Genomic DNA, 27,662 nt, shown 5'->3' on the forward strand with positions numbered 1-27,662 from the left:
TGAAAGTTGATTTTTTTTATTATTATTTTTAAACAGCCTAGTATTTTACAAGAAATAGATAACTACTCGGGACTTTTGAACCTGTCCTTAAAACAGGACATTAAAAAGTAGGCACCGATCCTTGGGTTCAAGTTTGCCATCTTTCACCATGAACAACCAGCATTGTCTGGGGGCAGTAGAGAAAGGGGGACTGGGCAATGAAAGTGTAATAAATAAAAACCACAACAACAAAAAAAAGATGCATATAATCTCATACGTTTTTTCCCCAATACCTGTCAAACATCCCACCCACACTGAAAAAAAGACGCCAAATTGGGGGGAAAAGGGGGTCGATGCTTTTGCAGGCGTTAACGTTGCCATTCCATTTCTTCAATAGAGTCAAGTAAGACTAAAAAGGTTTCTTCCATTGATTGTGGCAATATTAACCCATGTGAAATACTGCACGAGACAGCTGTCAAGAGTGGGGCGGAGTGAGGCTGGGTAGGGATTTGGGGGGTTGAAACAGCTGCTGTTTAAAACAGATAGTCAGTCTTGGCTGTTTGCTTGGCTGCAACCCCTTTAGTTGTCCTCCAGAGTCTCAATCTCTCCCATGTTCAATCTCTCAGATGATGCATTGACAGAAAAACCTGTGTGGGCAACAAAAATCTTAATCAAAGACAAGTTCGTGGATGAAAGTGTGTGTAGCTCTGACTGATCACTTGTGCTCACCTAGAAGGCTTGGATCCGCACGGACCATCTTCTGTTTCTTTTTCTTCTTCCCTGAGGTGACGGCCTCAAAGCGTTGTTGCTGCTGCTGCTGGCCACTTGTATGGTTGGCCTGGTAGGGTGTTGATGATCCTGTTCCACCCCATACAGAATCCTTGGCAATGGAGAGGGGAACATTTACAGGAAACCATTTAGCAAACAATTAAGTGGACATGGAACTTGCTCACCAGCCTTAATGATTCACTCAGAGAACGCTTACATGACGTTTTCAACTGAAAGGCAAACATTTTGTCTTCCAAGTTACTGCTTTCAAGCATGAAGGTGCTTACAGACTCGAATATACTGTGGGTATACTCCGCACAGAATGTTGGCAGTCATCAGAGCTTCCTCAGTAGAAAATGGTCAATATGGCCTAAAATCTACATAGCGATATATAATGCAGGTTTCTCCAATAATTATATACACACACAATATATCATTTGATGTATAAATAATAAAAACAAATTCAAAATGGGTAAAAAAGGCTTCTAATTTGGCTGCCGATGTATGCAGTATTATATTCTATCACTTCCAGATGTATTTTTTGTGAAAATACTATCAATCTACTTGCTAATTCATTGTTAATATCTGGTTACGTTCTGCTGTAACATGGTTCTATCTACACATCTGTTCAAATGTAATAAACACTTATTATTCTGTTTGGATACTTTAAATTAGTTTTAGGCAATACTAGAAATTTGGGGTATATATCCGATACCAAGTAGCTACAGGGGCAGTATTGGTCATACCAACACTGATAATGATACTTACAACTTTCAAAATCATTGAGTGACTAAATTTTAATCATATTTATATTCAGACAAAAATACAGGATGGCAGTGTAACAATATCAAATAATTAAAACTTTTTTTTTTTGCCCTTAAAGCAATGCATTTCAAAATTGTGCATATTGTTCAAAACCATTATATTTTTCTTTTTTTTTTAATGCAAATCAACTTGTAAATAACTGTAAAAAAAAGTCCACTTACAGCGTAGCCAATGGGAGGTCCTCTATTCCACCCAATAAAAAAACATCCAAAAAGCGCCAACAACACTCCATTTACATTTCGTGACTTGAATATTATTAACCAAGTATTAGTGATAGTGTTTCTCAGCGCTAACGCAGACAAACTATTTATAGAGGCGCCGTGATCACGAGCTTGTGTGCCAATGTTGACATGATAGACCGATCAACTGCTGCCTCGTTTCCTAGCTTGTTAAAATGTATTCTAGATCATAAATTGTGCCTCTCACCTGGATAGTAGAAGAACGAGGACACATTCTGACAAATTGGTACATTTTGGCAGCCAATTTAGAATGACACAAAAAGACCCTTTGTTACACACCCTTTTCTTCCCAAGAATTATGAGTCATTCTTCATCTAAATGGGAATATATGAACATCCTAGCAGCCGGCATCCTAATGTCAGCAGACCTTGTAAAGTGGTGATTAGAGATGCGCGGTTTGTGGTCTCATCCGCGGATAAACTGCGGGTCGAGTGGGTGACATGACGAAAAAATAGATTTTAAATAGATTCGGGCGGGTGGCGGTTGAACCAATCGGAAATATATGATATACATGGTTCATGGATCGGCAACCTTTATCACTCACAAAGCCATTTTGACCCGTGTCACAAAGTCAAGAAGACAATCGGAGCCGCTGACATTCTCGCGATTATCTACTGGCGGTCACCCAGTTAACAAGTATTAGGGCATGGTATGAAGCCATGGCCTTTGACGCCTTCTACAACATGTACAAACTGCTTGCCAGTCCAGCAACATGTTGTATGCAGCTTCCGCAGAAACACGTACACGACTGCAAGGCACTCTGGGTGATACGGAGTACACTGATGGTTGTGATATAAACAATTTTAACACTCTTACTAATATGCGCCACGCTGTGAAGCCACACCAAACAGGAATGGCAAACACATTTTGGGAGAACATCCTCACAGTAACACAACATAAACGTAACACAACAAATACCCAGGCTCCTTTGCATCCATAACTCTTCCTGACTATATCATACACCTCGCTAGCACCAAATCCCCCCTCCCCCGCCGCCCACCCCACCCGTGCGTCGGTAAGGTGGGCGGGGTTGGGGGTGCGGGGGTGTAAAATAGATTCAGGATAAGTCATGGATGCAAAGGATTCTGGGTATTTGTTGTGTTGCGTTTATGTTGTGTTACTGTGAGGATGTTCTCCTGAAATGTGTTTGTCATTCTTGTTTGGTGTGGCTTCACAGTGTGGCGCATATTAGTAAGAGTGTTAAAATTGTTTATATCACAACCATCAGTGTACTCTGTGTCGTCACCCAGTATGCCTTTCAATCTTGTACGTGTGTCTGCGAAAGCTGCATACAACATGTTGCTGGACTGGCAAACAGATTGTACATGTTGTAGAAGGCGTCAAAGCATTCCTTTATTCTCCTTATCTGGATGAGCACTAGGAAATATCCGCGAGAATGTTTGGGGCTCCCATTGTCTCCTTTACTCTGTGAAACGGGTCGAAATAGCTCTTTGAGTGGTATAAGTTGTCGTCCCCTGATTTATAACAACGGGCGCGTGGCGGGCGGTTGCGATAAAATGTTGGTTCGGGTGTATGGCGGGTGGATGACGACTTTAGTGATGCGGTTGCGGATGATATAATTGCCTATCCGCGCATCTCTAGTAGTGATGATTTATTGAGTTTGTGGGCTTTTATAATGTCTGCAGTAAGTAATAATCAGTGATAATGTTGGGGGGAAAAAGCGAACATGGTGATACGTTTTTGAAATAATGTGTCACGTATGCTTAAATTGAGCAAAATACAAAAATGGATAGCATTGATAGCAGTGAGCTAATGCTAGTTACAAACTGAGCAGACAGCTGCTTCTGCTTAATCTCAAACTTGCTAAAAGTAAATTCTAGATTATAATTCATGCATCTCTCATCTGGTAGTAGACAAATGTTGCAATGGACTGACAGGCTGGTCGACTTTCACAAAAAGACACCATAAGATGCCTCCAGCAGGAATGTGTTTTTTTTTTTTAACCTTTCGTGAGGCTTGTGATTGCATTTTCATCTAAACTGAATTGTGTGAGCGTCTCCGCGGTTGGGATCCCAGCGAGAGTGGAAATATTACAGTAAGTAGAGGTGGGGGAAATAATCGTTTTTTGGATGCCTACATGAACGGTTATAGAATCGATTAGTAAACGTCAATAATCGATATATTTATTGAAAAAAAGTAATGCCGCCAGTTCGAAAATTTAACTGACGGCAGCAACCCACCTCACCACCTTAGCTGCTTTATCATCGGGCATGTATGTTCCAGTTTTGCACACATTTTCATTAATTTAATAAATGTGGGAATTAATTTACCTGTTTCTTATTCCAAATTAATAGTTTTTTTTTTAAAGTTGAGAATGATAAATGCTTATTTAGTGAAACAAATAGAAATGTAAAACTGCATCAATATACATAAATTAAATAAGCATCAATAATCGATTTGTAATTGAATCACAGCTCCTGAATTGTAATCGTGATCAAACTGTGAGGTGCCCAAGGAATCCCACCTCTAATACTAAGCGTTTGTTTTATTGTGATTTCTCATGGTTATTTTGTATGTTTAGCACCTAGCAAAGCTGCGGATGCTACTGTGTCACAATAAAGTTGCATCCGCTGGGTCTCAGTCAGCTTCTAAAAGTGAAGTTCCTCTTTAAGACCTCAATGTTTGTATACTCATGTTTTTTTTTTTAACTATACAAAGTTGATGCTAATCAACTTGTTTGCTATCCTTTTATCCAAATGAAAATGGATAAGAGAATCAAAGAAACAAAACGTTAAGTGGAATCGGAAATGTAAAAATCTTATCAATTACCATCTGTAGGGTGTAGTAGAGTTATACATTTAGGTCAATAAGATATTTAAACAATAAAGATTTGTTTTCTTGCTCACCTGCTGTTGTTTGAGGGCCAGTGGTTGGTTGGCTTGCGAAGGCGGCACCTGCTTCTGTTGATTGGCGTTCTGTTTGGCACGACGCTCCAGGAACTGCTTGGCAAAGTCCTTGGCCTCGGGCGTATCCCCCAGGTAGGCCCTGACATAGTCGTGCACCTCATACGGAGAGTCCACTTCTTTCAGGAAGGATGCAAACGTGGGTACTAAAAAGCAGATTTTTGTTTTTCTCAAGAGTGGGAGCTGAAACCATGTCTGCCTTGATGCAGCACATTTCTGAAGTATTTACCATCCAGATTGTTGGCCGTGTTGAGGCTGTGCAGTGTGTGTTCACACCACTGCATGAAAGAGTCCTGGTGGCTCTTGTTGACGCCTTGGAACAGCTTGAGCAGCTTCTCTTCCTCTCCCACCTTCTTGTTTGCTCGCCCACTTGCAGAATTACTACACCCACCCAACAAAATTCATAAAAAGAGATAAGTCGGCATGACTCACAAATGACTTTACCTAGCAAAGATCATGTGTCCAGCTTTTGTTTGAGGCATACCTGAGGTTGGCATTGCCCTTGTTTTTTTGTGAATTGCCTTTCCTGGTGGGTGGAGGCTGCTGGATTGCCTCCTTAACAGCCTCATCCCAGAAGCCCATGTTGGAGTTGGGGGTGTCACCCCAGATGCTGCTTGAATCTAAGGCCCAGTTTGTGCAGGAAGTGGTGTTTGCTGACCCCCACACAGAGTTGCTCAGAGATGTCTGTGACAAGAATAAAAAAAAGTCTGTTAACATGTTCAGACCATCATCATAACTGTTATTGGTTATGCAAATGACAGTCTTGGCTGAGGTCTGCCCTTGAATCATATGGGTTACGTACAGTTCTGTTCTGCGACCTGGTCTGTTGGGTGACAATTGTATGCTGCTGCGGCGGCGGCGGCGGCGGTGGCTGCTGCTCCTTCCTCTGGTTCATCTGTTGTGCTTCCTCCCTCTGGATCTCTAGCAGGGATTTTGTGACAGGGGGCTGATTCGCAACATGGCCCCACCCTGACAGCTTGGCTTGGGGCTGCTGGGCCTGTTGCAGGGCCTGTTGCTGCTGTACCTTAAGGAGTTCCTGTTGCTGGCGCTGCTGCTGCAGGCAGTCGAATAGATATAAATCATATTGATATATATGAAAACAAAAAGTTGGACAGTGATCAGGAGGCTGCTTACGTCAACCCGAGCCTGTCTTTCTCGTTCCTCCTCTAGTTTCTGGATCTCGGCCAGTGACAGCGCGTTCTGAGCCTGGTTGATACTGTTGGCTGACTGCTGACCCCACTTTGAGGACAATGGAAGCTGGAAAGACGAGAAGGAATGCTGGGTGAACTTTTAACATATCCATCCTTGCTTTTTTAAAAGGTCCAATATTCTCAGTTTATCACCTGATGACAATGATGACTGTTTTTTATGGTACGCTTAGACAGTGGACCTGTACTCTTTGCTACTTCATAGACCAAAGCTTAATAAAGTATTTGTGTCTTACTACTTTGCATCTTGCACTTTAGCTGCTTGGATAGCTCTGTATTGCTTTGTTCACCTTCATTTGTGCTAGCTGCTGCTGCTGTTGGAGGCGCCTGAGCGCCTCCTGTTGCTGCTGCCGTTGTCTCTGCTGCTCCTGCTGTCTCTCCGCCTCCTGCTCCCTCCTCTTCTGCTCCTCGAGCTCCTGCTGCGCCAGGGCAGCTGCAGCAGCAGCAGCTACAGCAGCAGCTACAGCAGCTGCCTCTGCCCGTTTCTCCTCTTCCTGTCTCCTTAGTGCTTCAAGCTCCTCCTGTTTCCTGCGCTCTTCCTCCTGCAATAGGAAACACCACATTTGAGGGAGACAGCTAACAAATGTAATAAGTAAGAGAGTAAATGTTTGGCTCACCTGCTTACGAATTAACTCCTCACGTTTCTTCCTCTCTTCCTCTTCCCGTCTCCTCTCCTCAAGTCTTCGCAGGTTTTCCGCCTGAGCCAGTCTTTCCTCCTCCTCTTTTTGCCTCTGATGTGCCTCTTCCTGTTCCCTCTGTCGTCGGAGCGCTTCCTCCTACAGTTTAACACCAGTGCGTGAGTCTCGCCAGTCGAAAAAATCATGTATTCTCTTGACCTGTTTTTGCCGCGCCAACTGCTCCTCTTCTAAGCGCTTGCGCTCTTCTTCCTGACGAGCCCGCAAAGCCTCGTCCTGCCGCTTCCGCTCTTCTTCTTCCCTTTTGGCTCTCATTTCAGCTTCATGCCTCTCTAGTTCCAACTGATTAATGCGATCAGAACAGAATAACTATATTATTGCTCCTCCTTAGCAAAAGACTCATTCGGTCTCTAAAATCAAATCGCATTTGAGTGGAGAAAACTTTCGATTTTATTCATTTTACATGGTAAAACGGTAGACACACATGATCAAGAAAACAGCAACATAAGTTGCAATATGGATTACCTTTGCAGCTTTCGACTTCTCCAGTTGCTGCATCTGCTCGATGGTTGGCGCCTTCACCATAGAGTCGATGGGCAAGTCCCACACACTGCTGCCATCCCATGCTGTTGACAAGGAATTCAGAATGACACCTGCACCTTCTTTTAATCTGTAAATTCAGAAAGGTTCAAACTCACTGCTTGAAGCTGCTGGTGGGAGGCTTGGTGCACAGGGTGCCTGGGAGGATGGATTCTGCATTTCCCAAACAGAACCTGTGTCGGGTACAGACAGGCAACGTGTAACAGGAGGTAGAAGGCTCTCAGATGTTCTGCAAAAAAAAGGAACAAATAATATTGTCATGGTAGGCTCAAGTATGTGTTATGGTGATGAATGAAAACAGAATGGTATGGACCTTATCTTAAGAGCCTGGTATTGCTGTTGAAGTAGGTTAAGCTGCTGTTGGTGTTGTTGCTGCTGCTGAGGAGGAGCTGAGCTGAGGACTGCAGCCTTTTGCTGGGCCAGGGCCTGAGCATACTGCTGCCTAAAGGCCAAAGGATAGACATTTCACACCTGAATAACTTGTAATATTTAAGTGTCTGTTGTTTGTGCTTCACAATAGACAATCAAGACGCACATTTCTTGCTACTCATTCAGCATGCACATACTAATTGTGCTCATTTGGTTATCTGTATGTACCTTAAGAGGTATTGATATTGGAGCTGTTGTAATTGGTAAAGGTTGAGCGTGGTAAGCTCCTGCTGCCTCTTCAATCTTTCTTGATCACCGTCACCCTGTATTACATCACAAGTGAAAAGACAAAACATTTTATTAACAGGCTACAAACAAAAGGAGGGCTGAGGTTCCAGTTGTGCTAAGTAATTTGAATCAGAGGAAAGTTGCCTATTAATATATAATGACTTGCTGTAATGACTGCTTGGTCAAATGGATTATAGCTTACTTACTATTTAACTTCATTAAAAACTGACCCAGGACAAGTATTCCCCCAAAATTTATGAGATAATGTGTTGCTGTGACTGAGTACCAATGCCTAAAAATGTACATCTACCTGCAGAGGTGGAGGTGCAGGCCCTGGTGTGAAAGGGACTCTTCCCCAAATCTTCATCATCTCCCCCAACGGCTGAAATAAGTCATCACATCCTCTTTTAACTAAGAGAGACATGGTGAAGTAACCTGCCTGGAACCACTCTGCCATCTCCTGGTTACCAAAAGGACCTGACGACAAAAATATAAGAGATACATTCAACCCAATTTAGTGCAGGTCCCCCCATTTAAAAAACACTGTTTAAATTCTCACATACCGTAAATTCCAGACTATAAAACAATGTTTTCCCTCTGAACCTTAGGGCTTAAAAAACTGCAGCTAATTTATGGATTTTTCTCCGCTGATGTCCAGCTATAAAGTAAATATTCCAAAACAAAAAAACACTGAATAGGTGGGTTATTGTTTGTGCCGCAAGTACAGATGCCATTCAGTCTTCGAACCATCCATAGCGTTCTACATGTGAGGATTTGTTATTTATCACTTAAAGCAACATTTGTAAGTTTTACAGTATATTTTTACAGTTTTACTTACTAAACTGTCCCATGTGTGATGTATGTAGGAGTATTTTAAGCATATTTGTACGTACTATGGTAATGTAATGAGCCTAGCATCGATAGCATTAACTACTATGCTAGCATGTTTACGAGTGTCTTCGTTAGTACTGTTAACTTACAATGGCAATCTTTTTGTATTGTTTCAGTTTTGTAAATCCACCAAAACGTCAACGTGGACTTGTTGAGTCTCTTTAGCTGATTGGAGAGCTAGCTTCTGCAGCTTGTGGGTCCGTGATGATTACTTCTGTTTTATTTAATCCACTGTTTTACTACCATGTGACAGGCAAGGTTTGAAAATAATTAAGGTATGTATAGGAAATAAAAACCTTTTGTGTAAATAACTAATTTGACAAAATATCTATCTGCGGTTGAAGTTCGGTAGAGTAAATTAATGGAAAAATATTTCTTTCTTCCCAAATTTAGTGGGTACAGCTCTATAGTCCGGAAAATTCGGCCACATTATTGTGGGCAAACTTGCTTCCTCCAAACAGTCTCACCTTGTCTCTCCCCTTGAGGGTCTTTGTAAAACCACTTAAGAGCAGCTTCATGGGTAAGTGGAAGGCCCGCGGGTTTGGTCTTTTCTGAGGTCTTTGTTGCAAGTCTGTCATCGTCCACCACACTATCCTGCAAGTATGCCACCATCTTCTCTGCTTCCTGGTGATAAATAAGGTGGAAAAAGCAGAGTTAATGACTTATATGTGCCAAGTTCACGACAAAGTAAAAAAGTCACGTATGCCGATCAATTTGTTCGGTTTAGAACTCGATGCATGATCAGATTATGCTAACTTACATGCTCAAGATGCTTCAACCCCTCATCTTCATCTGTGTCATGTAACACAGCAGTGGGCCTGGCAATGGGTGCCATCATACTTGAAGAAAAGGGCAGATGGTTCCTCATGGTCACAGGAACCTTCAAGGGCTTCTGCTGAGGCTGCTGCATGGCAGACAATGGCGTGCGCACTTCTACCGGGTATAAGACATAGAAAGGATGAAAAGTGTATTTTCGAATTTTTCAGAGTAAAAATAAAAAAGACAGGTCACCTGTAAGGGTCGTAGAAATACGGGTCATGGGTAGCGACTCTAGCATGCTGTTGGACATGGGGACATGCAGGGGAACTTTGCACAGTTCTGCTGGTTGCTCCAGCGGTGGTTTTCCTTGGGCTGGCCTCTTAAACTCATCTGTTTTGTTGGGATGGCTTGGCGACACAGATTTGGAACGAGGCTGGGCCTCTGCAATTGGTGGAGCGGCAGGTAAAGGAACAGATGGCACCTCATCTAATACTTTGCTCAAACGTGTTAAAACTAAGAATGGAGAAATGGCATCTTGTGAATGTGTTGTATGTTTGTTCTGCTCCATTTGACCACAAACAAAAGGTGAAGTTTTCTCCCATTGTGAGCTGGACACAATGATGGGCTTTAAAAGGGAAACTACACATTTTTGGGGAATTTTACCTATCGTTCACAATCATTATAAAACATGACGGATTTTTTTTAATTTTTAATACATTCTAAATAGTAAATAAATGTGATCAAAAGTCTGCTTATATCGGAGCCACTCTATTCTGCCTGTTAACCCCCATAAACATCCAAACACCTCCATTAAGGTTTTATATACATGGTGTAAGCATATATGTAATTTAGTAAAAGGCATATTTGCAATAACATTTAATATTTACGTATTTTGCTCATTTTAAGCATACGCGGCACATTAGCTTTAAAAAACGCAACACCAAATTCGCATTTTTTTCTACAACTCCATCACTGATTACTGCAAACTGCAGACTTTGAGAGCCAACAAAAAAAATAAAACATCAATTACTGTATAATATCTGCTGTCATTAGGATCTTGACTGCTAGGACGTTTATATAGTCCCATTTAGATAAAGAATTACTTATAATCCTCGCAAAGAAAAGAAGTGGGGTCGAACCACACTTCTTTTTGTGATCTAAATTGGCTGTCAAAGTGTACCAGCTTTTCGCCATATGTCCTTGTCCTTCTATTATCCAAATGAGAGGTATTATTTATGATCTACAATAAAGTTTGACGAGCAAAGAAGCGAGGAAACAGCTGGTCAGTTGATGTCAACATTGGCACCCAAGCTTGTAATCACAACCCCGCTAGTAATAGTTTATCTGTGTTAGCGCTTATAATAATATCACAAATACTTGGTTAGTATTAAAGTCACAAAATGTAAATGGAGTATTGTTCACGCTTTTCGGATGTTTTTTTAATTGGGTTTTATGGGCGAAAAAGAGGACCTTCCATTGGCACCATCTTTTATTTACGAGTTAGAATGCGTTAAAAATATACATACATCCGTTGTCATGTCTTTCATAATGATTGTAAACAATAGGCAAAATTCCAAAAAAATAGTACAGTTCGCCATTAGGCAGCTCTTTCTTTTACTTTGTTAACAGATTAAGTGGGGCACTGTTTTTTTACGTCTATGGTTTCACTTTCCTTTTGCCTATGCTCACATACAAAATAAAGGCCTAACCTTTTCGTTCAACAATTTTCTTGGCCTCCGTTTCTGTCTCTTTGGTGTCTTTAGGCTGACTGACATCCTCCTCTAGCGTCTCCTCACACTCCTCCAAGGGTTTAAAATCCAACTCTGCCTCCTCTAAGATGGGCTCTTTGGAGGCTTTCTGCTAAGATAAAACAAAGTTGCACTTTTTTCTGTGGTAATTTATGTAAATATACGCCATTTAGTGACACCCTTATCTTGATTAATTGCTTCTGCTTGCCTTGAGTGAGAGAAAGGCCCCTGATGAATCAAAGGTGCCTGCCTCCCCATCAGTGTCTTCAAGACACCACTCAGGCAAAGCGTCTCTGTCTTCTTCCAGGCTGCCGCTGCCTGACCGCGGCCTCCTGTAGCTGCGTTCGTCGTCTCGTGCGTCAAACGGGACACGGCGTCGCTGTTCTGGGTGTTCACGCCACACCGTAGTCCGAAGCCCATCTAGTAAAAAAGTAAACAGGTTCAAATAAACTCACTGAACTAGTCTTTAAAAAACTTATGATAAACCTTGGATTGATCAGCTTAGAAAAAGGCTTGCACTGAAAAAATAAAATGTGACGTAACCCTCGGCCCTATCCACACAGGAACGTTTTAAAGTTCGGAACAGTATCCATCCATTTTCTACCGCATATTCCCTTTTGGGGTCGCTGGCGCCTATCTCAGCTACAATCGGGCAGATTGTATCAAATTATTTCGGCCTTTCATCGAGATGGTAACAGCTTTCTGGGTGCACTGCAAATGTATATATTTTGAAAGATGGCTTCCAGCATTGAAAAATCTGAACAATAAACCCATCAAAAAAAAACATGGGCTTTTCCTTGTGCTTAGAGCCTTAGACTTTAGTTTAACTTTAAAGTGCTCCTGAAATAAATAAAAAAAATAAAAAGAAAGCACACAGAGCCCGCATAAAATGAACTGATATTGCAGGTCAGCACAGTGCCCACTTGGGCTTGGGGGGCACCAGCGGTCACTGTCCCGTCGAGAACCCACCAAGCGTCAAACCCCCTCATTATCCTCACCGTTCTGATCATCACGAGAGGTACGCCAGTTCCCACTCTCCGAGCGGATGAAGTCGTGCTTTCTCGGCAGGCCAGAACCAGCGTCCTCGTAGTTGTTTCGAACTGTAAAACATAGTCATTAAGAGAGATGGTTATTGTTTTGAACACTGAAAACGCACAGTGATCAAATATGATCTAAAAAACAAGTGTTACGAATGACAACAACACGTACTATGATTAATCTGAAAATGTCCTGGAGCACCTTCTGCATGGAGAAAGAACAGACAGATGAGTGTGTTGACCACAATTAATTCAAGAGTTAGATAAAAAAGGAAATTATTTCGACACCAACCTAGGTCTTTTCGACCTGGCTTTTCAAACCTCTTATCTCCCCTGGTAGGAGAAAAACACACCAAATCTCAAACAGGATAACACATTAGGCCAAGTTATTATTAAACTGTGCATTAAAAGTTGATCTAATTGAAGTGTCAGTACCTTTCCTCCCAGCTCTGGGAGCGATGCATCTCCTTGCCCCCACGGCCAAAACCTTCCACATCATCAAAACTTCTTTGGTAAAACCCTCCGTCTCCTCTTCCTCGGCCTGAAAACCACCAAAAGCTGGATGACTTGTCATTGCCGGCATAATTAAATGTGACATTCTTTATTGTAAGACAGCATCGCAAAGTTTCTTCCCATGATTGAGGCACATCAGAGGGAGTACAACACCTTCACAGCACTAATAGAACACCACTTGTCTGGGCCTGAATTGGCAAGAGCTTTCAAAAGGAATCTCAGCTATTAGCAGTTGTTACAGCTCTTCTCAATACTGCCCATACGGAACGCCTGAGTCATATGAGAAGGAAATGTTGCTTTGCTGTGCTGCCACAATCCCTCTCCCACCCCCTCATAAATTAGAAAAGGAAATGAGAATGTGCTTACCTCTACCTCTCGAGATACTTCGACCACGAGGTGCCCCAACGACTGGACCACTGCCTCCCCGCCAAAGTACAGCACCACTGTTTACAGACATGGCAAAATTTCTCTGCCAATACAAACAAAATCAAACACTCAATTAGGAACATGTGTATGCAACTTCTATATTTCAGCAAAGTATTCAAAAATCGAAAAGCGGATCAGCTGCAGTTTAACAATTTATTTTCAAAACTATTTGTCACTTTATATATTAAAACAAAAACAGTAATTGACTCTTTCAAAGTGACAGGCGGAGGTAGTAGGTAATTATTTTTATTATAATATTTTATAGAAATTGTTTCACTGCGATCATGTGTTTTTGTCTGATTATAATTGTGATCAAAAATGTAATTATTCTTATTGTCTTGAAAAAGTGTAATATCAGTATGGACATTGGTAAGACCAATACGGTCACTGTAACTACTCGGTATTTGATTGCTACCCAAATTTGTAGCATCGTCTAAAACTAATGTTAAGTATTGAAACAACAAAGAAATAAGTGTTTATTATATTTGAACAAAAAAGTAGATGGAAACTTGATACAACAACAAATAACCAAATATTAGCAAGTAGATTAATATTAATTTTGAGAAAATAATACACCCGGAAATGACGCAATATGTTACCTAGGGGTGTAACGGTACGTGTATTTGTATTGAACCGTTTCGGTACGGGGGTCTCGATTCGATACGGGGGTGTACCGAACGAGTTTCTAAGCTAAAGTCTTAACAAGCTGCTTTGCTTCTTCTGCCTCTGTGTCAGCATTCAGCATTGTCCCACCCACACAACCATCTGATTGGTTACATACAAAGCGATAACAGCCAATCAAAAGTGCGTATTCAGAGCGGTAACAGCAAATCAGCAGTGAGTATGAAGTCAATGCTTCAGCGTCGAGCAGATATGTGTTTAGCGGCAAGGCAGCGTACTCTCCCCAAAAGCGTACTCTCCCCAAATTATAGAAACACATCCCAGTCAACTACTACTAACATCACTATGAGCCTGTTGACGTTCTAGAAACTTAAACTGCAGCTCAGCTCGCTCGCAGTCCTGGCTTAAGGTGAAGGATAATTAGCTTTTACCGTAACGTTAGCTCATTTTGCTGTGTGTGTGTGTGCGTGCGTGCGTGCATGCATGTGGGCCAGCAAAGCCCTGTCTGTCTGTTATTTTACTTGAACTCCATGGTGTTCAGGAATGAATAGTCTCTCGTATTGCTGTTGTACCATTTTTTTGGCTATAGTTACATTAATCATTAGTAATGTAACAGCCTGGTTTGAATGGCAGGGTCCCTGCTATCACATGGTAATAAAAATATAACATTTACATAATAAAAATCAACTACAGGCATCCCAAATGCTGTAATAAATTAAGCATGATGAGATAGGCGCCAGCGCCCCCCGCGACCCCAAAAGGGAATAAGCGGTAGAAAATGGATGGGATGGATGGAGTTGACTTGAAGCTGTTTAATGTTGCACTTTTTATATGTAGAAAAAATTTTTTGTAATTTTTTTAAATCTGAGCAACAATTTGAGGCAGTTTAATATTGATTAACATGGGCAGAATTATTATAGTGTTCCAAACGAACGCCTCCCTAGGGAGGTGTTTAGGGCACGTCCAACCGGTAGGAGGCCACGGGGAAGACCCAGGACACGTTGGGAAGACTTATGTCTCCCGGCTGGCCTGGGAACGCCTCGGGATCCCCCGGGAAGAGCTAGACGAAGTGGCTAGGGAGAGGAAAGTCTGGGCTTCCCTGCTTAGGCTGCCCCTGCGACCCGACCTCGGATAAGCAGAAGAAGATGGATGGATTAAAATGTATTTATTATTCTTTACAAAAAAAAAAAAAAAAAAAAAATTACTTGAACGTTGATTTAAATTGTCAGGAAAGGAGAGGAAGGAATTTAAAGGCCTACTGAAACCCACTACTACCGACCACACAGTCTGATAGTTTATATTTCAATGATGAAATATTAATATTGCAACACATACCAATACAGCCTTTATAGTTTGCTAAATTGCAATTTTAAATTTCCCGGGAGTTTCTTGTTGAAAACGTCGCGGAATTATGACGTGTTCGCCTGACGTCACGGACTGTTAGGAAATATTAGCGCTGCGCACACACACAGCTAAAAGTCGTCTGCTTTAACCGCATAATTACACAGTATTTTGGACATCTGTGTTGCTGAATCTTTTGCAATTTGTTCAAATAATAATGGAGAAGTCAAAGTAGAAATATGGAGTTGGGAAGCTTTAGCCACACAAACACACGGTGATTCCTTGTTTAAAATTCCCGGGGGTGAAACTTTACTATGGATCAGAGCGGTCAAGCGAACATGGATCCCGACCAAATGTCAACCAGCAGTTTTCGGTGAGAAAATTGTGGTAAAAAGTCGCCACTTACCGGAGATCAGCTGAGCTCGTGCCGTCCATACAGCTGCCGTCGACTTCCATCAGACACTGGCCTCAAGACACCCGTGGTTACACCCTTCCGACTATCAGATAGTATTAAACTCACTAAAACACTAGCAACACAATAGAAAGATAAGGGATTTCCCAGAATTATCCTAGTAAATGTGTCTAAAAACATCCCAATGCAATCGCGTTTTATTTTTTCCTTGATTTTTTTCTTCTCTTTTTTTTTTCCCTAGTCCGTTGCTATCAATATCCTCAAACACAAATCTTTCATCCTCGCTCAAATTAAAAGGGGAAATTGTCGTTTTCTCGGTCCAAATATCTGTTTGTTGGAGGCTCCCATTAAAGACAATGTGAGGACCCCTCAACGGGTGACATCATCATCTGCGACTTCCGGTAAAGGCAGGGCTTTTCTGTTAGCGACCAAAAGTTGCTAACTTAATCGTCGATGTTCTCTACTAAATCCTTTCAGCAAAAATATGGCGATATCGCAAAATGATCAAGTATGACACATAAAATGGAACTGCTATCCCCGTTTAAATAAGAAAATCTCATTTCAGTAGGCCTTTAAAAGGTAAAAAGGTATATGTGTTTAAAAATCCTAAAATCCTTTTTAAGGTTGTATGTTTTCTTTAAAATTGTCTTTCTGAAAGTTATAAGAAGCAAAGTAAAAAAATAAATGAATTTATTTAAACAAGTGAACAGCATCCATCCATCCATCTTCTTCCGCTTATCTGAGGTCGGGTCGCGGGGGCAGCAGCCTAAGCAGGGAAGTCTAGGCTTCCCTCTCCCCAGCCACTTCGTCTAGCTCTTCCCAGGGGATCCCGAGGGGTTCCCAGGCAGGCCGGGAGACATAGTCTTCCCAACGTGTCCTGGGTCTTTCCCGTGGCCTCCTACCGGTTGGACGTGCCGTAAACACCTCCCTAGGGAGGAGTTCGGGTGGCATCCTGACCAGATGCCATAAGCAAGTGAAGACCAAGTCTTTAAAATATTTTCTTAGATTTTCAAATTCTGTTTAAGTTTCGTCTCTCTTAGAATTAAAAATGTCTAGCAAAGCGAGACCAGCTTGCTAGTAAATAAATACAATTTAAAAAATAGAGGCAGCTCACTGGTAAGTGCTGCTATTTGAGCTATTTTTAGAACAGGCCAGCGGGCTACTCATCTGGTCCTTACGGGTTACCTGGTGTCCGCGGGCAACGTGTTGGTGACCCCTGTCCTACAGTGTTGATGTGGAAATAGTTGTTTCGGCATTTTGTGGGTGTGGCACCAAACGGAGACGTTGACATGCAGTTTGAAGCACTCTTCATTCTCTAACGTGGGACTTTTCAAATGATGCTACAAATTAGCAGTGGTGCGACGTTTTGTAGAGACGCTTTTGCTGCATAAACGAACATATTCCCGCTTGAAGCCAAAACCCCCGCCAGACGATGGACCTCGTGCTGTTTTTCTTGAGAATTATTTCTTCCTCCATTTGTTACCAGATTCGCACCTTCTCTCACTCGTATTACCACTCCACTAGCATCACAGCTAATGTTACCATGTCGCTACCTCTCTGCTCCGCGGGAGCTTGTGACGTTGCTCATGTGACAGTATGTGACGTGTGTAAGAAGGTGCGCTTGTTTTAAGTCTATGTGAGAAAGAGAGAGAAGGAAAAGGGAGAATTGCATGCAGTTTAATGCCCGCAGCTAAAAGCAACTGCGTGAGAATGTATACTCGAATACACGATAGTCATTTTCTATATCGCACGGAGACAAACCCGTGATATATAGAGTATATCGATATATCGCCCAGCCCTACATGATACATCAAAATTTCAATTATTTCTGTTCGAAAAGGAGTAGGGAAACGCAGAGCTTATTTAATACCCATTTTCCTTTACATAGCAGTTGCGAACACTTTTGTTCACTTCCTGTTTTCAATTTATTCACAATATACTCCATAATAACATAAAAAAATCAATCAAATTAAACATTTTTAACTAAGTGTATTTAATATGGTGAGATAAATAAAATATCAATAGATTCAGAAAGTTTACCATGGTTCTTCTTCTCCGTACTTTGTAAAATACGAAGTTTGAAGTGTTTCTTAAATTTGATCATATTATTAAAGTGTTTGATTACCTTTGCTTAAGTCATTCCATAATTAAAAAAATACTTTAAAAATATTTGGCTTTACGCAGACAAACTCAAAGCTTTTTTTCTACATCATTGAAAAATAAATAATCAATACAGACCATACAGTAATAAGGTAATGTAATCATGATATATAATAATGCAATTAACTATTAAAAAGGATATAATAAACATTTATTCCTCATTACTGTAAATTTTTTTAGTATTGTACTGTAATTAGAAGCTAAATAACTTTGCCATCCTAAATAAATACACAAACCAAAATTAAATGGACTAAATTTTGTAACCTTAATAAATAATTAAAATCTTAAAGTGCATTTTTTCCCTGTTGGAAAAAGGAGGTTTGATATTGTCTTTTTATATATTGCCATGACGTGATTACGGTGGTATTTTCGCTCTTTTGTCTGTGTTGATGGGCTCATATCTCTCATCCTATTGGAAGCTGAAATATTCCCACAGCACGACTTTAGGCTTAATATTCCTATGTTTTTCCCTCCTAATGTGTGTTACTTTGCGGCACTGGCGAGTTACGATGCTCTGTACTGTGAGTGTGTTAGCGGTGGTGCCCAGCTCTCGTCTACGCCGAGACAAAAATTGTGACGGACTAAAAAGAGGGGTCACAGTTCAGTTATTTCTACTGTTAAAAAAACGCGCTCAGGTGCTGAGAGCGATTCACAAAGTCAGACGTCTTTCTTTGTTTGAAGCGAGACGAACCAACGTGAGGTTAAACAATTCTAATTAAGGAACATGATTGTCACTCAAACGTCGATGACAGCGGAGAAAAAAACTCAAACTCAGCGTCTCGCGGTTATTTACCGCATTAATAAAAACCTTGATGTCGATTCGATTTTGATTAATCGCGCAGCCCTAAACCACCATGATCCATTGATCTCTCTATATCATCTATGATGTTGTGTTGTGGTGAACGTCACTCAAAAGAGATGGCTGGTAGCAGTCACCGATGTCCATAGAGCCCAATAAAAGCAAAAAAGCTATAAAAATAAAAAATAAAAACTACAACAATATCTGACAGGTGGGGATTTAAAGGCTCATCAAATGCTCGCCATTATGGACAATCCTGGCCACCCACTCCACTAGACAATTGAGGGACAGCAGAGCTCATACTCCAACAGGCTCCTTCAGCTTTGTTCCCACACTGTGCGATTCAAGAACTCCTTCACTCCGCACTCCATCCAGCTGTATAATGACTCGCCATACAGTAATAGATGATATCTGTCTATTACCTGACCGCTTCTATGTTAGCTACTTCTCTTCGTTTAAAATTTATATTTTCTGCTGAATCTACTCTTTTAAGGTGCCCTTTTTTTTGCTGCAGCTGTTACATACACTTAAATATTGTACATAGTAATTGGGATTTGTTATATATATTGTATATATTAAATATTGTATGTACAAACCCCGTTTCCATACGAGTTGGGAAATTGTGTTAGATGTAAATATAAACGGAATACAATGATTTGCAAATCATTTTCAACCCATATTCAGTTGAATATGCTACAAAGACAACATATTTGATGTTCAAACTGATAAACTTTTTTTTTTTGCAAATAATCATAAACATTAGAATTTGATGCCAGCTACACTTGACAAAAAAGTTGGGAAAGATGGCAATAAATACTGATAAAGTTGAGGAATGCTCATCAAACACTTATTTGGAACATCCCACAGGTGTACAGGCTAATTGGGAACAGGTGGGTGCCATTATTGAGTATAAAAACAGCTTCCCAAAAAATTTTCATTGTGTCACAAGAAAGGATGGGGCAAGGTACACCCCGTTGTCCACAACTGCGTGAGCAAATAGTCAAAGAGTTTAAGAACAACTGTGCAATTGCAAGAAATTTAGGGATTTCAACATCTACGGTCCATAATATCATCAAAAGGTTCAGAGAATCTGGAGAAATCCCTCCACCTAAGCAGCATGGCCGGAAACCAACATTGAATGACAGTGACCTTCGATCCCTCAGACGGCACTGTATCAAAAACTGACATCAATCTCCAAAGGATATTCCAACATGGGCTCAGGAACACTTCAGAAAACCACTGTCACTAAATACAGTTTGTCGCTACATCTGTAAGTGCAAGTTAAAGCTCTACTATGCAAAGCGAAAGCCATTCATTAACAACATCCAAAAACTCCGCCGGCTTCTCTGGGCCCGAGATCATCTAAGATGGACTGACGCAAAGTGGAAAAGTGTTTTGTGGTCTGACGAGTCCACATTTTAAATTGTTTTTGGAAATATTCGACATCGTGTCATCCATCCAGACTGTTATCGATGCAAAGTTCAAAAGCCAGCATCTGTGATGGTATGGGGGTGCATTAGTGCCCAAGGCAAGGGTAACTTACACATCTGTGAAGGCACCATTAATGCTGAAAGGTACATACAGGTTTTGGAACAACATATGCTGCCATCTAAGCGCCATCTTTTTCATGGACGCCCCTGCTTATTTCAGCAAGACAACGCTAAGTCACATTCAGCACGTGTTACAACAGCGTGGCTTTGTAAAAAAAGAGTGCGGGTAATTTCATGCCCCGCCTGCGGTCCAGACCTGTCTCCCATTGAAAATGTGTGGCACATTATGAAGCGTAAACCCGGACTGTTGAACGACTGAAGCTCTACATAAAACAAGAATGGGAAAATTCCACTTTCAAAGCTTCAACAATTAGTTTCCTCAGTTCCCAAACGTTTATTGAGTGTTGTTAAAAGAAAAGGTGATGTAACAGTGGTGAACATGTCCTTTCCCAACTACTTTGGCACGTGTTGCAGCCATGAAATTCTAAGTTAATTATTATTTACAAAAAAAAAAAGTTTATGAGTTTGAACATCAAATATCTTGTCTTTGTAGTGCATTTAATTGAATATGTTTGAAAAGGATTTGCAAATCATTGTATTCCGTTTATATTTGCATCCAACACAATTTCCCAACTCATATGGAAATGGGGTTTGTTATATTTATATTGCTACTGTGGTCCATTTTTTGTCTACTTCATACCATTTTTTTTTCGCCCTCTTTTTGTGCCTTTGTGTGCATTATCCTTTCCATCCTTTGTAACTTAGCTTCGGTATGGAACAATTTCCCTTGTGGAACATTAAACTCTAAACTCTATAAGTGTATGGGGGCGTGGTGAGAAGAGGTTAATTTGCATCCAACAATTCCGCCTCTCGAAACGAGCTGTTTTAAAAGAGAGCAACAAAGTGACTTAAAAATAAGTCTGTAAAACATACTGTATGCAAAATTTCAGCTAAAGAACCACCATTACATGTTATGCAGACCACAAGGAAGTGTTTAAACTGTAGAAAAAAAAAATAATTATGAGGGGTCATATGAATTTTGGTCTACATTTAAAACAATTGCTGGTGGTGTATACAACATGTAATTGTGGTTCTTTGGTAAAACATTTGCAGAAATTCTTCCATGCATGACCCAATCTGCCCCACAACAAGAGGATAGCTAAAAAAGAAGGCGCTTATCTACAGCGTGAACTACAATGGCGGACGCGTGCAATACACTCTTGGTACATTTATACCATATGTGGATAATCCGGTGATGTTTTTCCCAACCTATGATGTCTCAAATTGTGCAAATTCCAAACAGCTAGTTTGGCGGACGTAGGGAGAAAGACTAGATTATTTTAAAAATATCTCCGCAATGACTCAGCGGTTTGATTTCAAATTTTCGGGACTTATACAGATCCCAAATCCACGACAGCAGGTACCAATATGTAAGAAAAGTTGTTTTTGCATATTCGGGCCCCTGTAATGTAACACATTCACACAGACTATATTCATCAGTATCGATAGGCTGAATGGCAACACTAAATTGGCCCTAGCGTGTGAATGTGAGTGTGAATGTTGTCTGTCTATCTGTGTTGGCGCTGCGATGAGATGGCGACTTGTCCAGGGTGTACCCCGCCTTCCACGCATGTGCAGCTGAGATAGGCTCCAGCAGCTCCCGCGACCACGTAAGGGACAAGCGTTAGAAAATGGATGGATGGATCATAATATGATTGACAAACTTAAGTATATTATATTCTCACAAAAACTTGACATTCCGGGAGATTTTCATTTGAGTCGAGATGTCTGAAAACAAGTGCAATTCTGGATGTCTTCCGGAGAATCCAGAAGAGTTGACAGTTAAGAGTAAGCAGCTAAATTAAGGGCATCTGTTATTATCGCTTATATGCCAAATAATATATAGTTATCGTAAGAGGCTGCAAAGTAGATTTTACGCCATATTGGCCATCCCTAATCTAAAGCATACATTCTAATGGAAATTAAATACTAATAGGAGGTATAACACTAAGAGTCATAACACAATATTTTCTTATTAAGATAGTCTAATAAAAACACATGGGATGAATTGGCCCAATGTTTTAACATCACCAGGTGGTGTAATTTGAACTAGCAGCCTCGTGGTTGCTTTCGACAGGATGCTCAAATTTATGACATGCAATCCTACCTGTTCTTCCTCTGTAAAAGACACAAGTGCCAGGGGCGGTAAGGGCTCCTCTTGCAATATGGGCAGGAACTCCTTATCATGTAGGTCTACAGGGATCTAACAGGAAAGAGTAATACATTTCAAAAATCAATCAGCTTGGAAACAACATCCACAAAATCTACTAAAACAACTGCATTTATGTTCAAGTCTTGCTGACCTTGTGGTCTTCTACATAAAGTGCTAACATTTCTTCTCTCCCGTAGCGATAATCTGCAAGTTTGTACTTTGGCAATGCAGGTGAAAGAGGCGGCGAGGCAACAGTGATGCTGCTGCTTCCTCCGCCTCCGCTGCCTCCGCTGCCTCCTCCTCCAGATAGGGCACGGAGCCTGCAAGGAAGCAATGTTTAGGGGATGAGACAAAAGCTTACTTTACATGCCTGAACATGTCTGTAAAAATGTTTTTATCTCCCCAGTACGGGACACCCCTCTACCAGTCAAAAAATAATTTGACAGCAGATCAGAAATTGATCCTGAACAATGTCATACTTTACCATTCAGGTCCAAAGTTAAGTGTCTGGGTCTCGGCCATTCTTCCTTGAAGATCTAAGATGTAAAATAAGAAGTTGCTAAGTAAGGTTATGCTGCCACGTTAAAAACACATTGGCCTCTCTTGGAATTGCTTTAGTTCCTTATTACTATCATGTGTGTTATTCTAGCAATTAAATGGAATTTTCGGAAGCTTGAAACACACCAAATGTTACAAACGTGTATCCTGAATTATTTCCCCGGAGAATTAAGATAGCCCCCGCCTTGAATGTCTGACACATAATCTGGTAGACACGTTCATCATAAAATAAAATTAAAATAAACGAAAAACGTGCTGTAAAACCCACGTTTGTTCCATGTTGGTTTGCATATGAGGATTTAGGCCACTTCCAGGGGTCGTACTAGATACAGGGGAGTCAACACTCATTTTAGCTCAAGGGCCGCATGGAGGAAAATCTGTGCACACGCGGGCGAGACTATTAAAATGATGGCATTAAAACAAAAAAATAAAGACAACTTCAGATTGTTTTCTTTGTCTTACTTTGGTCCAAAACAAATTAAACACATACTGAAAATATTACAGTAAAGATATAGAAAGAAATACTGGCAGCGGTAAAGTTTCTAATATTAATCAAATATCATCCCAGAGGCCATAGATAATTCCTTTGTGGGCCGGATCTGGCCCGCAGGCCTTGACACTTAGGTACTAGAACGTTGTCCTTCTCGGAAATTTACTTGCTAGCCACCAAAATGACAGACAGTTGGCGATGAATTGTGAAATTAGTAAGGTATTTGTAGACCCTGTTGATAAAGTTAGCCGCTTGCCTTAAAACATGATACCCTTTAGAGCTACTACTTTTTAGGCGACCTGAGACGACTCATAAATCCAGTTCCATCATTTCACGCAGACAAGTGTTTGTCATTAAAATTTGGGCAACTCGAAGGTCAGAGATTACTGGGATTTACTTGTTGGCCACTGAAATTGCTAGATAGATAGTTGGCGAATTGTGAAAACTGTAATTTATGTGTAGAGCTTGTAGACAAAGTTAGCCACTTGCCTTTAAACATGATACTCTTTAGTGTTACTATGTTTTAGGGCGACCTGAGAAGACCCATACATCTAGTTCAATCTTTTCATGCAGACAAATTTTAATGTGTCATTAGGAGGTCGGAGATTATTGCGTAACTGTATACTTGCATCAAGTTCTTGCTCCGGCACACCTCACCGATTGCGTGACGGCTCAACTTGTTTATTTGTGGCAAAAGTCCGCTTGCTGCTTGAATTACTTTCAGTTTTGCTCACAAGGTAAAATAAAGAAAGCTAACTCTGGAACCACACTATGCATTTGGCAACAGTAATGACTTCACTTAGATTTTGTGATCTATTCCCACTATTTTAACTCTGTTTGACCAGTGTTGTAAGCATTTCACCAATCTCGCGCACTTTGCAAATTATACGTCATTTCCATTGTGCGCAAGCAATTTGCATATCGCAAGAGGAGATTTAAGACGAGATTTTTAGGATGGTTTAGTCAGTAACCCTACATTATTAGATTATATAAATAGTAAACCAAGTTGTGGTAGTAGTTTAGTCAGTAGTTTAGTCGTGGATGTACTGTATAGTGGTTAGGGTTATGGTTAGGGTTGGACTTATTTGAGGGCAATACTCAGTTATATTGTCCCGACTACAAATGAATAGGTTTACATAAGTATTTAATAAATTATTTTGACACCAAAAACACGTATTTGCGGCCATTGATTTGCAAAATGTGCACCACACATTATTCAAATATATAGCTGGAAGCAATTTGCAAAAAGATTGCGAATTATACAAATTTGCAAAATCCGCAACCGCATTTTGCATTTTGCAATTGCTCACATTGGTATTGTGCCTACAACACCAACACTGGATTCCTACTGAACAAATTTTGTCAGCTGATTTAATGCATTACAGCTCTTTAGGACACAGAGCCATTCCCGTTGGCATACGACCAGTGTACAATTTCAATCGGCCCACAGCTATTTTCGATTCTTTCCAAGTGAGGGACTAAGTCAGACACCGGTAATCGAAAAGGAAGCGGGCACTGACGTAAAGACACAAACAGGAATGTCAAGATTGGTTGTAAAGCCCTCCCTCAAATGTCAACAACTAGCCTGTCACATTAAAGCCCAACTCCATGATGCAAGATTACCCTGCCATATGAGCCACAAATTGGGCGACTCACAGTTGTCGCCGACCATATGGAAAGCCCGGATAAGCCACGTCGCTACTTAAAGGCCTACTGAAACCCACTACTACCCACCACGCAGTCTGATAGTTTATATATCAATGATGAAATATTAACATTGCAAGTTGCAACACATGCCAATACGTCTTTTTTAGTTTACTAAATTACAATTTTAAATTTCCCCGGAGTTTCGTCTTGAAAACCTTGTATAATGATGACGTGTACGCAAGACGTCACGCGTTTTTAGGAAGTATGAGCGCTACGAACGCTACAGCTAAATGTCGTCTGCTTTAACGGCATAATTACACAGTATTTTGGAGATCTGTGTTGCTGAATCTTTTGCAATTTGTTAAATTAATATTGGAGAAGTCACAGTAGAAAGATGGAGTTGGGAAGCTTTAGCCTTTAGCCACACAAACACACACACGGTGATTCCTTGTTTAAAATTCCCGGAGGTGAAAATTTACTATGCGAACATGAATCCAGACCAAATGTCAACTAGCAGGTTTCGGTGAGAAAATTGTGGTTAAAAATTCTCTTCTTACCGGAGAAAAGCTGAGCTTGGGCCGTCCATGAAGCTGCCGTCGACTTCCCTGAGACATTGGCGTCAACACACCCGTGGACACACCCCACCAACTATCAGGTAATATTAAACTCACTAAAACACTAGCAACACAATAGAAAGAAGGGATTTCCCAGAATTATCCTAGTAAATGTGTTTAAAAACATCAGAATCCGTCCCAATGCGATCACGTTTTTTATTTTTTTTCTAGTCCATCGCTATCAATATCCTCAAACACAAATCTTTTATCCTCGCTCAAATTAACGGGGAAATTGTAGTTTTTTTCTGTCCGAATAGCACTTTTTGTTGGAGGCTCCCATTAAAAATCAATTTGAATATGTGAGGAGCCCCCACACTTGCGACGTCATCGTCTGCGACTTCCGGTAGAGGCAGGGCTTTTCTCTTAAGAACGAAAGTTGTGAACTTTATTGTGTATGTTCTCTACTAAATCCTTTCAGCAAAATTATGGCAATATCGCGAAATTATCAAGTATGACACATAGAATGGACCTGCTATCCCCGTTTAAATAAGAAAATCTCATTTCAGTAGGCCTTTAATGCATTACAGCTCTTTAGGACACAGAGCCCTTGCCGTTGGCATACGACCAGTGTACAATTTCAATCGGCCCACAGCTATTTTCGATTCTCTCCAAGTGTGGGACTAAGTCAGACACCTGTAATCGAAAAGGAAGCGGGCCCTGACGTCAAGACACAAACAGGAATGCCAAGATCGGTTGCAAAGCCCTCCCTCAAATGTCAACAACTAGCCTGTCACATTAAAGCCCAACTTCATGATGCAAGACCACCCTGCCATATGAGCCACAAATGGGGCGACTCACAATTGTCGCCGACCATATGGAAAGCCCGGATAAGCCACGTCGCTACTTAACGCCTACAGAATAGTGACCCTTTAAATAACACACTGCAGACGGCCGCAATATAAGTGGCACACTGGTTAATCACGAATTTATTTCCAACTATATACATTAACGCTTCATGCCGCCCAAAGTTGCTCGGACTGTGGAATTGTAACGACCTTTAAATCCAGTGACATATTTGGGAAAAGTTCCAGGATTGCGTGGACAAGTCAAGTTCAGGTCGTGTTGTCCAAATCCCAACCACGCTGACATGACTCGCTGTCGCCAAGGTTTCATTTAAAAAAAAAATGTCGTGTTAGCACTATCAGGTTGGCTAGCGCAGCATGACAAGCGGTGAAAAACACAAGGCAGGTCCTGCGACAGTCACCAACACCTCCCTGGCTGGCGTCCACCAAGTTGTTTCCTTTAAGTTAAGACAATGATAAGTTTCGATCCACGCCAACTACTGCTGCTGCCTCACGGGAGCTAAGCAGCGTTAGCCACGTAGCTAACGTTAGCACGCTAGGCTAGCTCACCGAGTGACCTGCGATAAATCTCGGCGACTCCCGTCTGTCGCGAATGACGTGGCAATAAACACGCGTGTCACTCCACGCACACGCACACTTGCCAACGTGTGCCGTTATCACGTTTCCAAGATAATGTATATACATGATACAAGACGCTTTGGCACAAGTTAAACCTCAACACTTGTAGCTAGCATGCTAACAGGTTAGCTAACTATCTTGGACGAGGCCTTTCCGAGTAAACATGGAGGTTTTCACAGCAGCTCCGAGCTGCCCTGCTCGTCACTATATGGTCATTATACGGCGTGGCACTTCACTTTCTCGGCTTCCTTGTTTAATAGGGCATTAAACTTTGGCTGTCTTACCTCTGCTTGATGTGACAGCACAGGGTTTGAATTCAAGTTGTGTAGCTCGCTCTAGTGTGCTCTCTCTCTCCCTCCCTCTCTCTCTCCCCCGCTCTCTCTCTCTCTCTCTCTCTCTCTCTCTCTCTCTCTCTCTCTCTCTCTCTCTCTCTCTCTCTCTCTCTCTGTCTCTCTGTCTCTCTCTCACACAAGATGGCTGTGGATGTCACATGACCAGCAGATAAAACCAACACGGCGTAAAAATGTGCTGACTGCGACACATATGTTTACTTTAACGACACTCCATTACCTCTTATTACCTGATTTGCAATGTGAATTAAAGGTTAACCATTGCGTTATTGGCATCGCACAGCCGTCTGCAGCGATAGTGTATAAGATAATCAATGTAGTATTACTCCAAACGTACA

General features: G+C 41.2%; 1 protein-coding gene across 7 annotated transcripts; it reads right to left on the reverse strand.

The window, feature by feature from the left end:
* Positions 1-27,366, reverse strand: gigyf2 (GRB10 interacting GYF protein 2). Of its 7 annotated transcripts, none has more exons than XM_061920359.1 (29): positions 27,259-27,285; positions 25,497-25,587; positions 22,729-22,780; positions 22,396-22,564; positions 22,200-22,295; positions 13,150-13,252; positions 12,706-12,811; positions 12,563-12,603; positions 12,443-12,475; positions 12,232-12,333; positions 11,442-11,653; positions 11,195-11,342; positions 9,738-9,998; positions 9,487-9,659; positions 9,194-9,350; positions 8,146-8,312; positions 7,776-7,870; positions 7,492-7,620; positions 7,277-7,407; positions 7,104-7,204; positions 6,780-6,920; positions 6,234-6,719; positions 5,870-5,992; positions 5,538-5,789; positions 5,220-5,419; positions 4,965-5,116; positions 4,679-4,881; positions 709-859; positions 1-626 (listed from the first exon to the last, which is right to left on the reverse strand). In XM_061920359.1, the coding sequence occupies exons 3-29, from the start codon at positions 22,764-22,766 to the stop codon at positions 559-561; spliced, it is 4,038 nt and encodes a 1,345-aa protein (XP_061776343.1). In that variant the 5' UTR covers positions 22,767-22,780; positions 25,497-25,587; positions 27,259-27,285; the 3' UTR covers positions 1-558. The 7 variants fall into 7 exon arrangements, with proteins under 7 accessions (XP_061776343.1, XP_061776340.1, XP_061776341.1 ...); XM_061920356.1 differs by lacking the exons at positions 25,497-25,587; positions 27,259-27,285 and adding an exon at positions 26,549-27,242 and having other exon boundaries at positions 6,234-6,485; positions 6,561-6,719; positions 9,487-9,656; XM_061920357.1 differs by lacking the exons at positions 25,497-25,587; positions 27,259-27,285 and adding an exon at positions 26,549-27,242 and having other exon boundaries at positions 5,538-5,786; positions 6,234-6,485; positions 6,561-6,719.
* Between the last annotated feature and the right edge of the window lie 296 nt (positions 27,367-27,662).

The sequence above is a fragment of the Nerophis ophidion genome, linkage group LG14, assembly GCF_033978795.1.
Source record: "Nerophis ophidion isolate RoL-2023_Sa linkage group LG14, RoL_Noph_v1.0, whole genome shotgun sequence".
NCBI classification, from domain to species: domain Eukaryota; kingdom Metazoa; phylum Chordata; class Actinopteri; order Syngnathiformes; family Syngnathidae; genus Nerophis; species Nerophis ophidion.